At 61.2% G+C, this 13453-nt stretch overlaps 3 protein-coding genes across 8 annotated transcripts; all 3 read left to right on the top strand.

Moving 5' to 3' along the window:
* Positions 1-44: 44 nt before the first annotated feature.
* On the top strand, positions 45-5228 carry MAZ (MYC associated zinc finger protein). Of its 5 annotated transcripts, XM_082428407.1 has the most exons (7): positions 45-191; positions 838-924; positions 1008-1864; positions 2270-2333; positions 2611-2782; positions 3599-3823; positions 4132-4281. In XM_082428407.1, the coding sequence occupies exons 1-6, from the start codon at positions 156-158 to the stop codon at positions 3799-3801; spliced, it is 1419 nt and encodes a 472-aa protein (XP_082284533.1). In that variant the 5' UTR covers positions 45-155; the 3' UTR covers positions 3802-3823; positions 4132-4281. The 5 variants fall into 5 exon arrangements, with proteins under 5 accessions (XP_082284533.1, XP_082284534.1, XP_082284535.1 ...); XM_082428408.1 differs by lacking the exon at positions 3599-3823 and having other exon boundaries at positions 46-191; positions 4132-5228; XM_082428409.1 differs by lacking the exon at positions 45-191 and having other exon boundaries at positions 418-924.
* A 1049-nt stretch (positions 5229-6277) lies between these two features.
* Positions 6278-8918, top strand: PRRT2 (proline rich transmembrane protein 2). Of its 2 annotated transcripts, XM_082428417.1 has the most exons (4): positions 6284-6513; positions 7174-8159; positions 8516-8648; positions 8819-8918. In XM_082428417.1, exons 1-4 carry the CDS (start codon positions 6348-6350, stop codon positions 8827-8829), a joined length of 1296 nt encoding a protein of 431 aa, XP_082284543.1. In that variant the 5' UTR covers positions 6284-6347; the 3' UTR covers positions 8830-8918. The 2 variants fall into 2 exon arrangements, with proteins under 2 accessions (XP_082284542.1, XP_082284543.1); XM_082428416.1 differs by having other exon boundaries at positions 6278-6513; positions 8516-8842.
* Positions 8919-9682: 764 nt separating this feature from the next.
* PAGR1 (PAXIP1 associated glutamate rich protein 1) lies at positions 9683-13245 on the top strand. The gene is made up of 3 exons (XM_082428434.1): positions 9683-11151; positions 11347-11429; positions 12823-13245. Exons 1-3 carry the CDS (start codon positions 10670-10672, stop codon positions 13020-13022), a joined length of 765 nt encoding a protein of 254 aa, XP_082284560.1. The 5' UTR covers positions 9683-10669; the 3' UTR covers positions 13023-13245.
* Positions 13246-13453: the final 208 nt, after the last annotated feature.

Here is a 13453-nt window from a genome sequence, read left to right as displayed (position 1 = left end):
CTCCGCTCCCCCCCACCCTCCTCCTCCTCCTCCTCCTCCCCCCCTCCCGCCCGCCCCGCGCACCTCCTCCCCGGGTTCCCCCTCCCCCACTGCCGCCTCCTCCTCCTCCTCCCGCCCCAGGGTGAGCGCGAGCCACCTCCCTCCCTCCCTCCGCCATGGATCCAGGCAACTGGAGCAGCTTCATCTTCCAGGTAACAACCCCCTCCCCCGCCCCACCCCCCCGCCCCACACCCCCTCCCGCCCGCCCTCCCTCCCGTCCCACCCCCCCCTCCCTCCCGTCCCACCCCCCCCTCCGCGCGCCCGGTGCGCGCGCAGCTGTCCCCCTCCCTCCCTCGCGCCCTCCCCCGCCCTCCCCGAGGCGCCGGCTGGGCGCGCGCGCGGCGGGGGCCGAGGCTGCTCCCTCGCTCCCCCCACCCCGCCCCGCCAGGCTCCAACCGCCGCCGCCGCCGCCGCCGCCCGGGCCCCCGCCCCCGGCCCCCGGCCCCGCGGGGCCTCCCGCCCCCACCCAGGGGGCGTCGCCGCCGCCGTCTCCGCCGCGCTCCGCGGCCCGCCAGGCGCCCTCCTTCCCTCCCTCCCGCCGGCCGGGGTGCGCGGGCGGCGGGGCGGCCCGCGGGCCATGCGTTCGGCGCGGCCCAGCCCGGCCGGCCGGGGGCGGCGCCCCGAGCCCGGGCCCCGCGCGGCCCGCGCCCCCGGCCCCCGCTGAGCCCCGGGGGCCCCGCCGTGGCCGAGGCCATGTTCCCCGTGTTCCCTTGCACGCTGCTGGCCCCCCCCTTCCCCGTGCTGGGCCTGGACTCCCGGGGGGTGGGCGGCCTCATGAACTCCTTCCCGCCACCTCAGGGTCACGCCCAGAACCCCCTGCAGGTCGGGGCTGAGCTCCAGTCCCGCTTCTTTGCCTCCCAGGGCTGCGCCCAGAGTCCATTCCAGGTGAGTAGGGGCCGGCCGTGGTGGGCCGGGCTGGGAGGGCGCCGACCCGCGGCCGTGGCCCACACGGCGCCTTGTTTTCGCAGGCCGCGCCGGCGCCCCCACCCACGCCCCAGGCCCCGGCGGCCGAGCCCCTCCAGGTGGACTTGCTCCCGGTTCTCGCCGCCGCCCAGGAGTCCGCCGCCGCCGCCGCCGCGGCCGCCGCCGCTGCCGCCGCCGCCGCCGTTGCTGCTGCGCCCCCGGCCCCGGCCGCCGCCTCCACTGTGGACACAGCGGCTCTGAAGCAGCCCCCGGCGCCCCCTCCGCCGCCCCCGCCGGTGTCGGCGCCCGCCGCTGAGGCCGCGCCCCCTGTCTCTGCCGCCACCATCGCCGCAGCCGCGGCCACCGCCGTCGTTGCCCCAACCTCGACGGTCGCCGTGGCCCCGGTCGCATCTGCCTTGGAGAAGAAAACAAAGAGCAAGGGGCCCTACATCTGTGCCCTGTGCGCCAAGGAGTTCAAGAACGGCTACAATCTCCGGAGGCACGAGGCCATCCACACGGGAGCCAAAGCCGGCCGGGTCCCTTCGGGTGCTATGAAGATGCCCACCATGGTGCCCCTGAGCCTCCTGAGCGTGCCCCAGCTGAGCGGAGCCGGCGGGGGAGGGGGAGAAGCGGGTGCCGGCGGCGGAGCGGCCGCAGTGGCCGCCGGTGGCGTGGTGACCACGACCGCCTCGGGAAAGCGAATCCGGAAGAACCACGCCTGCGAGATGTGCGGCAAGGCTTTCCGCGACGTCTACCACCTGAACCGACACAAGCTGTCGCACTCGGACGAGAAGCCCTACCAGTGCCCGGTGTGCCAGCAGCGCTTCAAGCGCAAGGACCGCATGAGCTACCACGTGCGCTCACATGACGGCGCTGTGCACAAGCCCTACAACTGCTCCCACTGTGGCAAGAGCTTCTCCCGGTGTGCACGGGGCTTCGGCCGCCCACTAGGCGGGTGGGGAGGGAGGGACGGTCGGCGATGGAGGTGGCCTGGCCTTGGCTGGTGGGGAGGGAGGGAGGTTTCTGAGAATGGGGACAGGGAGCCACTCCCAGGGAGGAGGGCGGACAGCCTCTCCTGGTTACCAGGGAGCAGGGGGTGGTACTTAGCAAAGGAGGTGGGTCCTTGGGTTGTAGGACAGCCTCGAGTGGGAGGAGGCCGAGGCAGCCCTGCGCCAGAGGAGGGATTTCCTGCTTTACCAGGACTCTGAAACCCCGGGCTTGGGAGAAAATGTAGGGACCCAGGGAAAGGCCTGCTGTACTGTGTTAGGCAGACTCGGGGACACCTCCACACCCCAGGGCCCTAACCCCAACCCCAACGTATCCCCAGGCCGGATCACCTCAACAGTCACGTCAGACAAGTGCACTCAACAGAACGGCCCTTCAAATGTGAGGTAGGAAGCCCGCCTCCTCCTGTCCTGGTTTTCATGATTTTGATCCTCATTGTAGTTGTCTGAGTTCAGCCTCTCAGACCCCCTTTTTCTCTCTCTCTTCTTTTTGCTTTTTCACTCCATTTTTTCATCCCTTCTTCAAGGCCTCATCATCTCACTCCCATTTCCTACAGATCAAAGATCCCCAAGGCTCTGATTCCTTTAATCTCTTGCCCCCCTCTCCCTACTCCCCGAAGCTTTAACTCTCCTGACACCCCCCACGCCCCTCCCCCCTCCCCAGAAATGTGAGGCAGCTTTTGCTACGAAGGATCGGCTGCGGGCCCACACAGTACGACACGAGGAGAAGGTGCCATGTCATGTGTGTGGCAAGATGTTGAGCTCGGCTTATATTTCGGACCACATGAAGGTGCACAGCCAGGGCCCTCACCATGTCTGTGAGCTCTGCAACAAAGGTACATGCTGAGAGGTGCCGGGGGGGTGCCGGGGACAAAGGGTGGGGACAGAACCAGAGGCCCTTCCACAGATGTGGGTTAAAGGTGCTGTAGCCAAGAGCTCGTGGCATCTAGAGCCTTTTAGAAAGCAAATTAAGCAACATTGGGATGACTAAACATCATCACTAAGTTCGAAGAGGTCATGGCTTGAGGAGATGATCTACCAGAAAGAGTCCACTTCTGGGTGTGTGTGGGGAGATGGGAGGGGGACACAACTGCTTTGGGGAAGGAGTGGTCAAGGGAGCCAGTTCCCAAGGGTCAGAAGGCAAGGTTTCAGCTGTGCAGCCACAAGTTCTTGTCTTCAGCTCCTGGGGCAAGTGGAGTACAATGGCAGGGATTTAACAAGTACTTGCCATGCCTCAGTAGTAGAGCAAGCTGCTTTTAAACAAATTCACTTCTTCACTGAGTAACCGGTCTGAGACTGCATGGGGCACTGGAGGGAGGGGACACAGCCGTCTCTGCTGAGGGTCAACTCTTCAAGTGGCTAGGAATCAGTGTCAGGTCACCCCAGGAGAGATCCCCCAGCCACAGAGGATGGGTTCTGTGGATACCAAGGCCCAGAAGCCAACACCACTCAACCAGTTCTCAAGCTCAGGGAGGAGCTATGCCCCACCAGCCCCAGCAGAGCAGTTGGCCCCAGGCTACCAAGGATGTGGTGGGAGGAGGACAGGGCCATCTGAGGAGGGTGTCCCCAGCCTAGGAGAACAACCCCGTCTCTGGGGTCTCCGCCTGGCTGACCCCCACCCCCCCATCCCAATCCACCCCCCCCCCCCATAGGCTTCACCACGGCAGCATACCTGCGCATCCACGCGGTGAAGGACCATGGGCTCCAGGCCCCGCGGGCTGACCGCATCCTGTGCAAGCTGTGCAGCGTGCACTGCAAGACCCCTGCCCAGCTGGCCGGCCACATGCAGACCCATCTGGGGGGGGCCGCCCCCCCTGTCCCGGGAGACGCCCCCCAGCCACAGCCCACCTGCTGAGGGGGACCCCCGCACCCACAAGGCAAGGCGTGGGGCATGGCTGGGGGGGGTGGGATGGGGCGTGTGGGACGAGGGGGCTCAAAGGGCCCAATAGGGGATCTTAGGAAGGCCAGGGATGCCCATCTATCACCCAAGTTAGGGAGACTTCTGGGGACAGGGAGGGCCTTTCAGGAGAACTGGGTAAGGATGTGGGCTAAAATCTTTGGGGACCAAACAGGAAGTGAGCAACGGCTGTGTCCCACGGGAGGTTGTCTGGGAAAGAGTCTGGGGCAAGGGGCAAGGCTCTTGCCATTCAGATTGCGCTGTGATCTGGTGTTTCTCACCTTGCAGGTACAGGTGAGGTCTGTCCAATGGCGGCAGCAGCGGCGGCGGCAGCGGCAGCGGCGGCGGCAGTGGCAGCCCCTCCCACAGCTGTGGGCTCCCTCTCGGGGGCCGAGGGGGTGCCTGTGAGCTCTCAGCCACTTCCCTCCCAACCCTGGTGAGCTCCAAGTTGGTGGGGGGGAGAGGGGAGAATGGAGGAAAGTCCCTTGGTACCATCTCCTCTTCCCCTCTCTCTTCCCACCAATTCCTCACTATTTCCCCCATCAACCAAGGAGCCTCCAGAAGAAAAGGAGGAAGAAGTGTTTTCTTAGGGGAATTCGCTAGGTTTTAATGATTTGTTTCTCCTGCTCCTCTCTTCTCCCTATCAGACCTGATCCCACACACACCTGTCCCCTCGGTTGTGTTGAGGCCCCCTGGACAGTGGGCAGGGGTGGCAGAGGACAGGAGTGGCCACTGCCCTCACCCCCTCTCCTCTCTGTAACCCCCTGCCCTGCCCTTCCAGGGATTTGTGAGCCTTTCCCTCGATGGTCCTTCTTCCTCTCCTCCTTTCAGTGTCCCCCTACTGTCTGCTGCCCCTCCCTGGGGAGTTGGTGCTTTTTTTTTTTTTTCCAGGGGGAGGGAGGAGAGGAAGGAGGGAAATCAAAGATTCTGTCCCAGAGAGGGGGGAAAGGTGAGATTTGAGGAGGGGCAGAAACAGGGAAGGCAGAGTTTGTACCTTCATAAGGTGGGGTGGTTTGGGGTCAGGCCCTAAATATCATCCTGCTTGAGAATCTGTCAGGGGAAAACAAGTCAAGGGGAGCAAAAGAAGGAGCCACTAGGGCCAGAGGCAGAACAAGAGATGGAATCTTAGGGGGCCAGGGTAAATGGGGGGGGGATCCAGGGACTAGAGGTGCTTCCTGGGGGTGGGGGGAATGCAGCCACAGTGTCTCCCCCTTCCCTCTTCCACCCCAGCTCCATCCCTGGCCTTTTCTTTTCATCCCTACCCCCGCGACAGAAGCTGTGGCCCTGGCCATGTCATCGTGTTCCTGTGTCCCCTGCATGTTCCCCACCCTTCACCCCCTCCTTTTGCGCGGACCCCATTACAATAAATTTTAAATAAAAACCTGTCTCAGACTCAATGAATGAATTGCTCTCACCAAGCCCCCTGTCCCCACCCCTAAGGGGATTCTTAGGCCTGTTGTCTGTCCCAGTCTTGCTCTGCCCTGTGCAGCTCTGGGGCTCTGGCTCCTTCCTCCCCAGAGGCAGCATCAGTGGCTGCAGTCCAGATTCAGGGTGGGGCTGAGGCTCCGGTGACTGTGGAGAGCACGTTCCAGGACTCCGGAGTCTCTCGGGAATACCCAGTCTGCACAGGCCCAGAATAGCCCCTGGAGGCTTGAAGAGGCCTGGGTCAGAAACCCAAACAGTTGTGGGACATAAATGCTGCTTTCCCCCATCCGGACCGATTGCCTGCTGCTCAGCCAAATACCTACATACCCTTAAGGCCCTGAGAGTTGATGGTGGATGATGTAGCTGCGAAAAGACTGGGCAACTGTGAGCCCTAAGACTGGGAACAATGAGGTTGAGAATAAAAACTGCACTTCTCCCCACTTTTTCTCTTCATTCTTGGCGTGGTCCAACCTGCTCTTACTCGGGCTCCTCTGCCCCAGCCCCCTCCTGCTGTTCCAGACTGCCCTTGCAGCCTCTACCCTGCCCCTTGCAATTCCCTTCCCAGTCCTTGCTCTGACCCTTCCAAGGACCTTTTCTTGAGCCTTCCAGTACCCATTTCTGCTGCTGCTTCCTTGGGGGTAGAGGGGCTTCCTGTTCTGCAGGCTCCCTTCTCTTGAAACCCCACCCTGGTCATCCTCTGCAGCCTCCACAAGTCTTGCCTCATCTCCCCTTCTTTCTGCTTCTAGGGGTGCCTCCACCTGGTCCTGCCTGTCCCACTGGTCCTGTCTCTCCTCGCAGACCCCTCTCCGTTTCCCCTAACTCCCTGCCTCTGCCAGGACCCCCGGTGACCGTTGGCGGGAGGGGGCCGGGGCATGGGAAGGAGGCACCCCCAGGAGGCGCGCGGGGGAAGGGCTAGGGAGCGGTGCGAGTGGTCCCCCGGCCGGTTGCCCAGGTAACGCGGGACCTGGCACGCGTGGCTCCCTCCGGCTGGCCGCGAGGGGCGGGAGGCGTGCAAGGGGCGGGGGCGGTGCGCGGCAGCGGAGCGTAGGGGAGGGGACCTGAGAGGAGGGGAGGAGGGGATGAGCAGAGGGGAGGGGAGACCCGCCGCCTCCCTCCCTCGCTCGCTGACTTGCTCCCTCCCGGGCTGCGGCTGCTGCAACCGCGGCGGCGGCGGCGGCGGCGGCAGCAGCGGGAGCAGTTTGGAGGCCGGCGTCGAGGTGAGACGGGAATGGACTGAGGCTGCGGGTAGGACTGGACGGACAGACAGCGGACGCCGGGAGGGCTGTACGGGAATTCGGGCGCCTGGCGGACTGGCTGGTGGTGCTGGGCGCACCACGCCAATGGGAGGAGGCGGCGCCGGTCCCCCGGGGGCGAGGAAATCCCTGGGAGAGGGGCTGGGAAGGGGCTCAGAGGAGATGCCCAGGTCCCCCAGGGAGGGGCGCGGGCGTCTACGCCCCAAAGGCGCATCAAGCAAACCGCACCGCTGGGCGCCCAGGGAGGAAGGGAGGATTGATGCAGAGGGAGTGGAATGCGAGTTTCGGGGTTCTCTGCCCAGTCTGCCTACCGGAGTGCATGGGTCTCTGAACAGCTTGTTGATTTTGGGGTGCTGTGGTATCTACTAGGATCTGAGAGTCTGGATCTTGTTGGGTGGACCCAGGAAGAGACCATGGGGAGGATCCTGTTTACAAAAGGGCTCATCTTCCCAGGGCTCTCTAACCAGAAGACTGAGCAGAGCACTCCTCCCCAGAGATGTCCCACCCCAAAGCAAAGGAAACCCCAACTTTTCTTCCTTTCCCCAGAGGCAGCCCAAGGCTGGCCCTGAGATAGGAGCATTGCCCTCTTGGGCTGCAGTGCTGAGAGCTACCTCTTCCCTCCTCACACTAAGCCTGTCTCCTCCTCTTCCAGGATTTGCTGCTGTCTCTGCTGCTCTATCCTTCCCACAGAGGCCCTCTCCCCTCTCCTATCTCAAGATGGCAGCCAGCAGCTCTCAGGTCTCTGAGATGAAGGGGGTAGAGGAGGGTCCCCAGACCCAGGGAGAAGGGCCTGGCCATTCTGAAGCTGGAACTGGTCCTCCCCAGATCCCAGCTGGGGTCCCAGATGAGCCAGAGACCCTGCAGCCAGGACCAGACATCACTGGGGCCCCTGTGGACACAGAGCCCAAGGCTGGGCTGGCTCCAGAAACCACAGAGACCCCAACCGTGGCCCCAGAAACAGCTCAGGCCAGAGACCTCAGCTCAAGCCCAGGAGGGGAATCAAAGGCCAACTCCAGCACCGAAGAAACATGCCAAGAGCTACCATCCAAACCAGAAGTGAGCAAAGAGGCCACTGCAAACCAGGGGTCCAACCTGGAATCCACAGCCCCACTTGAGCCAGCCTCAGAGCCTGCTCCCCAGCCAGACCCCCAGCTGGACCCCCAGCCAGACCCTCAGCCAGAACCCCAGCCAGCTTCCCAGCCCACCTCCAAGCCAGTCCTTCAGCCAGAGCCCCCTACCCAGGAGGACCCCACCTCTGAGGTCCTGACTGAGAACGTGGGAGAAAAGCAGGAGAATGGGGCAGTGGTTCCCCTGCAGGCTGGTGATGGTGATGGGGAAGAGGGTCCAGCCCCCCAGCCTCACTCACCATCCTCAACAAAAACCCCCCCAGCCAATGGGGCTCCACCCCGTGTGTTGCAGCAGCTGGTTGAGGAAGATAGACTAGGAAGGGCTCACAGTGGGCATTCAGGATCTCCCCGAGGTAGCCTGAGCCGCCACCCTAGTTCCCAGCTGGCAGGGTCTGGGGTGGAGGGGGGTGAAGGCACCCAGAAACCTCGGGACTACATCATCCTCGCCATCCTGTCCTGCTTCTGCCCCATGTGGCCTGTCAACATCGTGGCCTTCGCTTATGCCGTCATGGTGAGCCCCAAGGGACCCTGGCCCAGGCCTGCTGTGGCTCCCAGCTTCCTGCCAGTGCTGGGACAGAGCCCCAGGAGTAACCTTGCCTTCCCTCCCCTCTCTGCATGGACCTCACTTCCCAATTACAGGGCCTTTCCTTGCCTCTTCCTAGGATTTCACCTTCTGAGCCCTACCCCTTCAGGTGGGAGGGAAGTTGAGACATTTCACACAGCCTTACTGACCTGTGCCCTCCTCCTGCTGCCTCTCCAATCCCCTTCCTCCCTTAACCACTGCTACCAACTGGCCTGTCTCCTCTGGACGACTCTCACACCTGATCCCGGCTGGGCTGGTGCCCCCACCCCTCACCCTAACCCCAGTCCCGGAACAGCCTGCAGCAGGGGGACGTGGATGGGGCCCAGCGTCTGGGTCGCGTGGCCAAGCTCTTAAGCATCGTGGCGCTGGTAGGGGGGGTCCTCATCATCATCGCCTCCTGCGTCATCAACTTAGGCGGTGAGTGGGGGTCTGGGACAGGCCGGGAGGAATGGAAGGGTTGGCAAGGGCAGCTTTACTAACCCCTGCCCCTGATCTCTCCTGTCTGTCCTCCCTACTTCTTTGTCTCTCCTTGTCTCCCCTCCCCCCCCCAACCGTCTCTGTCTGTCCCTCCCTCTCCTCTCCCACAGTGTATAAGTGAGGGGCTCTGCCCTGCATTCCAAGACTTTTTTTCCTGTTGGGAGCTGCCTTGGGCCCAACCTCCCCTGGGGGGAGCCCAATCCATGGCCCAGGCCCGCACCCATAGGGACCAAGGGAGCCTGAGCGGCCTTGTTTACAGCTTCTTTCCTGCTCCTGCATCCTGCCAGGCTCCACTGCCAACCGTAGGCCTCCCTTCTCCCTGCACTGTTTCCAACTTCCCTGCACTCCTGCCTGCATCCCCTCCAGCCTCTTGGCTTCCCTATCCCTGCACTTCTGGAAACCTCCTTGCACTTCTGGAAACCTCCCTGAACATCTCCCAAACTCTCTTTGCTCTCAGCCTCCCAGCATTTCTCCCCACCTTCCTGCACCACAACCTCCCGAGAATTTCCTGCACCTCAACTCTGGTCTCCCTTTCCCAACTTTCATTGTCTCAGCATCCTCCCCCATTCCTTTCTTCCTTCTCTCCTTATTCATCTCCCTTTCCCTCTCCACATCCTCCACCCCCTTCCTCTTCCTGCCTCCTCATCGCCCCTCAGCATCCTCTCCTCCACCCTCCTCCACCGTTCATTCTGCAAAAACTCCAGCACTTAGATCAGGCTGGGGGAGGGGAGCAGTGTCAGGAGAGGGCTCCCTAGCCCGGGCTCCGACTGTTCTCAGCTGGGACCACCCAGGTCCGGACGCCCCCATGGTGCCTCGGGGTCGCAGCGCTGGCAAGCCAGGCCTCGTTTGGAGACTTGTGCAGGGGTGGCCAGTACTGTTCCGAACACGCACCTGGGAGAAGGGAGGGGCGCGGCTGTTGACCCTCCCCGGTCAGCCTGAGTTGACCTACCCCACCTGGGCTTTTTAACCCACTCAGAGAACTCGTTGGGGCTGGGGTCATTCACGTGCTTTGTAACGAAAGAACCCAAAATATAGGACCAAAGCTCCCAGCTGCAGGGAGCAAGGGAGAGGCGGAGAGGTCTATGATTTTTTAAGAGGACGAGAGAGGTTTGGGGGGCGGGGACCGAACCACAACGCGGTTCCGAGTTGGCGGTTTTTTTTTCCCCCTAAAAAAAGAAAAGTGTAGGGAAAAAACCTAAAAGTCTAAAATCAAAACAAAACAAAAGGATACACCAAACAGATTCTCCCTTTTTGTATGCCGGATGCTGCATGAGTCTGAAACACCAATAAACGGAGACTGCATGAGACTCGCCTCCAGCCTCAGTTGGTCCGTACGTGCGTGCGCCGCTGGGGCCCGAGGTACTGCCTCCTTTCGGGCAGAACCTATTGGGTGGCTTGCGCATGCGCCGCCCCGGTGGCCATCTTTACTGTGGGCCGAAGCCTATCATTCCGGAGCGCCTACCTGCGCATGTGCAAGCCTTCCCTTGCTTTCCTCTTCCAAGTAGCTTTGACTAAAACTGAGCCTCCCGCGCGATCTCTGTGCGCCTGCGTGCTGTGACCCTACGCAGCCCGGGAGGCAGGTCTTAGCTCCTAGGTGCGTATGGCAGCTGAGGTGGCGAAACTTCGAGGTGCGGGGAGAGGGTGCCGGATCCAGGTGTAGAGAGCGGCGGTATCAAGGCGAGAAGAGCGAGTCCGCCCCTCTCCCGCCTGGAAAGTGGTTTCTGCCGGTCCCTGGGAACACCGGAGTACCGGATCTCGATCCGTGGGGGCGGGGTCCTTGGAGGGGACGGAGCGCCCCCTCCTGGGAACAGGCGGTGTGTTCGCAGGGACTGCTGTTGGAGCCTGATTGGTTAGAGAGACATTCCCTAAACCCCTGGGGAGCCCAACCCTTGGGGTTGGGGGATCCCCAGCTCAGTACTCCTGCATCTCCTATCATCGCAGGGCCCCTTCCCTAGTGACACATGTCCCTTGTCCGGGGCCATGGAGACACTGCAGCCACCACGGCGGCGCCTCTGTCTGAAGAAGGGGAAGTGACCTCCGGCCTCCAGGCTCTGGCCGTGGAGGATACCGGAGGCCCCTCTGCTTCGGCCGATCAAGCCGAGGAAGAGGGGGAAGGAGGCCGGGAGGAGGCTGAGCATGAGGGGTCCGGGGCCGAGGAGGTGCAGGGAGAAGCCCCCAGCACTGAGGGGGAAGAGCATGCCAAGGGAGAATCCGAGGACTGGTGCGTGCCCTGCAGCGATGAAGAGGTGGAGCTGCCCGCGGATGGGCAGTCCTGGATGCCACCCCCCTCGGAAATCCAAAGGCTCTATGAACTGCTGGCTGCCCACGGTACCCTGGAGCTACAGGCTGAGATCCTGCCCCGCCGGCCACCCACACCTGAGGCCCAGAGTGAAGAGGAGAGATCCGATGAGGAGCCAGAGGCCAAAGAGGAGGAAGAGGAAAAGTGAGGGCACACCCTTACACCTTGTCCTTGAGGCTGCTCCCCTGATGCCGGGAGGAAGTAGGGAGGGGAGGTGGGACCCAGGAGCATGGGAAGTGGAGGGAGGGAAGAGAGCCGGAGAGGAAGAGCCAGCAGGCTGTGAAGTGTGGGTGTTTGGGGGACCACCCTCACCTTTCACTCTCTATCCCCCTGTCCCAGACCGCACATGCCCACAGAATTTGACTTTGATGATGAGCCAATGACACCAAAGGACTCCCTGATTGACCGGAGACGCACCCCAGGTACAGACAAGAGGGGAGAATTGGGGGGGGCGGTGAAGGGCCTCTGCTCCCACTTACTCAGAAAGTGACTCCCTAAAAGAGGCCTTTGCTTGGTGCCTTGATAGCTCAGAACTTGTTTCAGGAGAGAGCATGCACCCAGTGGTGCCATCCTTCCAGCTTTGGTGGTCCCCTATCTTCTGCAGATAATTCCATCATGCTTCCCATTCCTTTGATCTCAGTCCCCCCAGAAGTCCAAGTCATTATCATTATTATCTAGATCCACATCCCTACACTACTGTGTACATCTCGTAATCTGACCCAGTTTCCCATCCCATGTGCCTTCCTAGAACTTACCCTCGGAGCCGTTCTTTTTTTGTTTGCTTGTTTTTTTAATAAATTTATTTATTTATTTATTTTTGGCTGCTTTGTGTCTTTGTTGCTGCGCACGGGCTTTCTTTAGTTGCGGTGAGCGGGGGCTACTCTTCGTTGCGGTGTGCGGGCTTCTCATTGCGGTGGCTTCTCTTGTTGCAGAGCACGGGCTCTAGGCACACGGGCTTCAGTAGTTGTGGCACACGGGCTTCAGTAGTTGTGACACGCGGGCTGTAGAGCATACGCTCAGTAGTTCTGGTGCATGGGCTTAATTGCTCCGCGGCATGTGGGATCTTCCCGGACCAGGGCTTGAACCCATGTGCCCTGCATTGGCAGGCGGATTCTTAACCACTGCGCCACCAGGGAAGTGCCCCCTCGGAGCCGGTGTTGATTTCTCTTTCTTTTACCCCAGCATTCAAGCCAGCAGCAAGTCTTGTTAGCTCTGCCTGCACCCTTAATCCAAGCCACCATCTCTGTTGCCTAGGTAGTTGTGGTAGCTCCTAACTGGTCTTCCTGTCACCAGCCTCAGCAGCCAGAGACGGGTTTATGTTTCAAAACATAAATTGTGTCACTCCTCTGTTTTAAATTCTCCAAAGGAGTCCATTTCTGGGGGGCGGGGGGGGGCGGGTGCATGAGTGCGTCAATTGAGAATCCAACCCGCCCCCCCCAGGGCTTCCATGTAAACTAAAAGATCCAAACCCCTTATCGTGACCTGTAGGTCATATCTTTGGCCTTATCTTTCCTGTCTCCCCCAGCTCTACATTTCTCATTGAACAGACCTCCCTGTTCTTGCTCTGGGGCTTTTGCACTTGCTCGTCCCCTACCTGGGATGCTCCTCCCCGGTCTTCATATTTCTAGCCCCTTCTCATAATTCAGATCTTCACTGCCCACCCCATCTGAGGCCCCATCCCTAAACCTCAGAACCTCCATGACAGGCCTGGAAATCTCTGTTCAATGAGCTCCCCAAGTGATTAGTAAGATCCAGGCAGGTCTGGTGCACACTGCCTCAACTCACTTCCACATTTCTCTCATTCCCCTTCTCCAGGAAGCTCAGCCCGGAGCCAGAAACGGGAAGCGCGCCTGGACAAGGTCCTCTCAGACATGAAGCGACACAAGAAGCTGGAGGAGCAGATCCTTCGTACTGGCAGGGACCTCTTCAGCCTGGACTCAGAGGATGCCAGCCCCACCAGCCCCCCACTCCGGTCCTCAGGAAGTAGTCTCTTCCCCCGGCAGCGGAAATACTGAGTGCTGCTGCCCTTAGGGTGCAGAGTCTACCTGCTGGGGCCTTGGCTCTTCTTCCCTAACCCAGGCCGCTGGGAAACTTGGGAAGAGGAGAGACACTCCAAGCTCCCAACACAGCACCTTGCCAGAAAGAGGACATACGTGTATGTGTTTATGTTTTCTATTGAACATCTCTTTGGAGACCTGGGCTGAATTTTCTGAATCTAAAATAAAAAATACCAAGTTATCTTCTCTTAGAGGAGGGACTGCAGCTGGAACCAAAACAGCTGCGGAGAGGCAAAATTGTACGCACCCAGATGGGGAAATTAAAGCCAGATGGGGTAGAAGTGAACTCAGTCGGCACCTGCCCCCCTGCCTCGGGCCGAGGACCCTTCCCGGTCTCATGCCAGTGCTGCCAGCTGGCTCTGAGGTGGGAATTCCTGAGCACTGAATGA

The sequence above is a fragment of the Balaenoptera physalus genome, assembly GCF_965194825.1.
Source record: "Balaenoptera physalus genome assembly, chromosome: 16".
NCBI lineage: Eukaryota > Metazoa > Chordata > Mammalia > Artiodactyla > Balaenopteridae > Balaenoptera > Balaenoptera physalus.
This window is presented reverse-complemented; position numbering and strand designations above follow the sequence as displayed.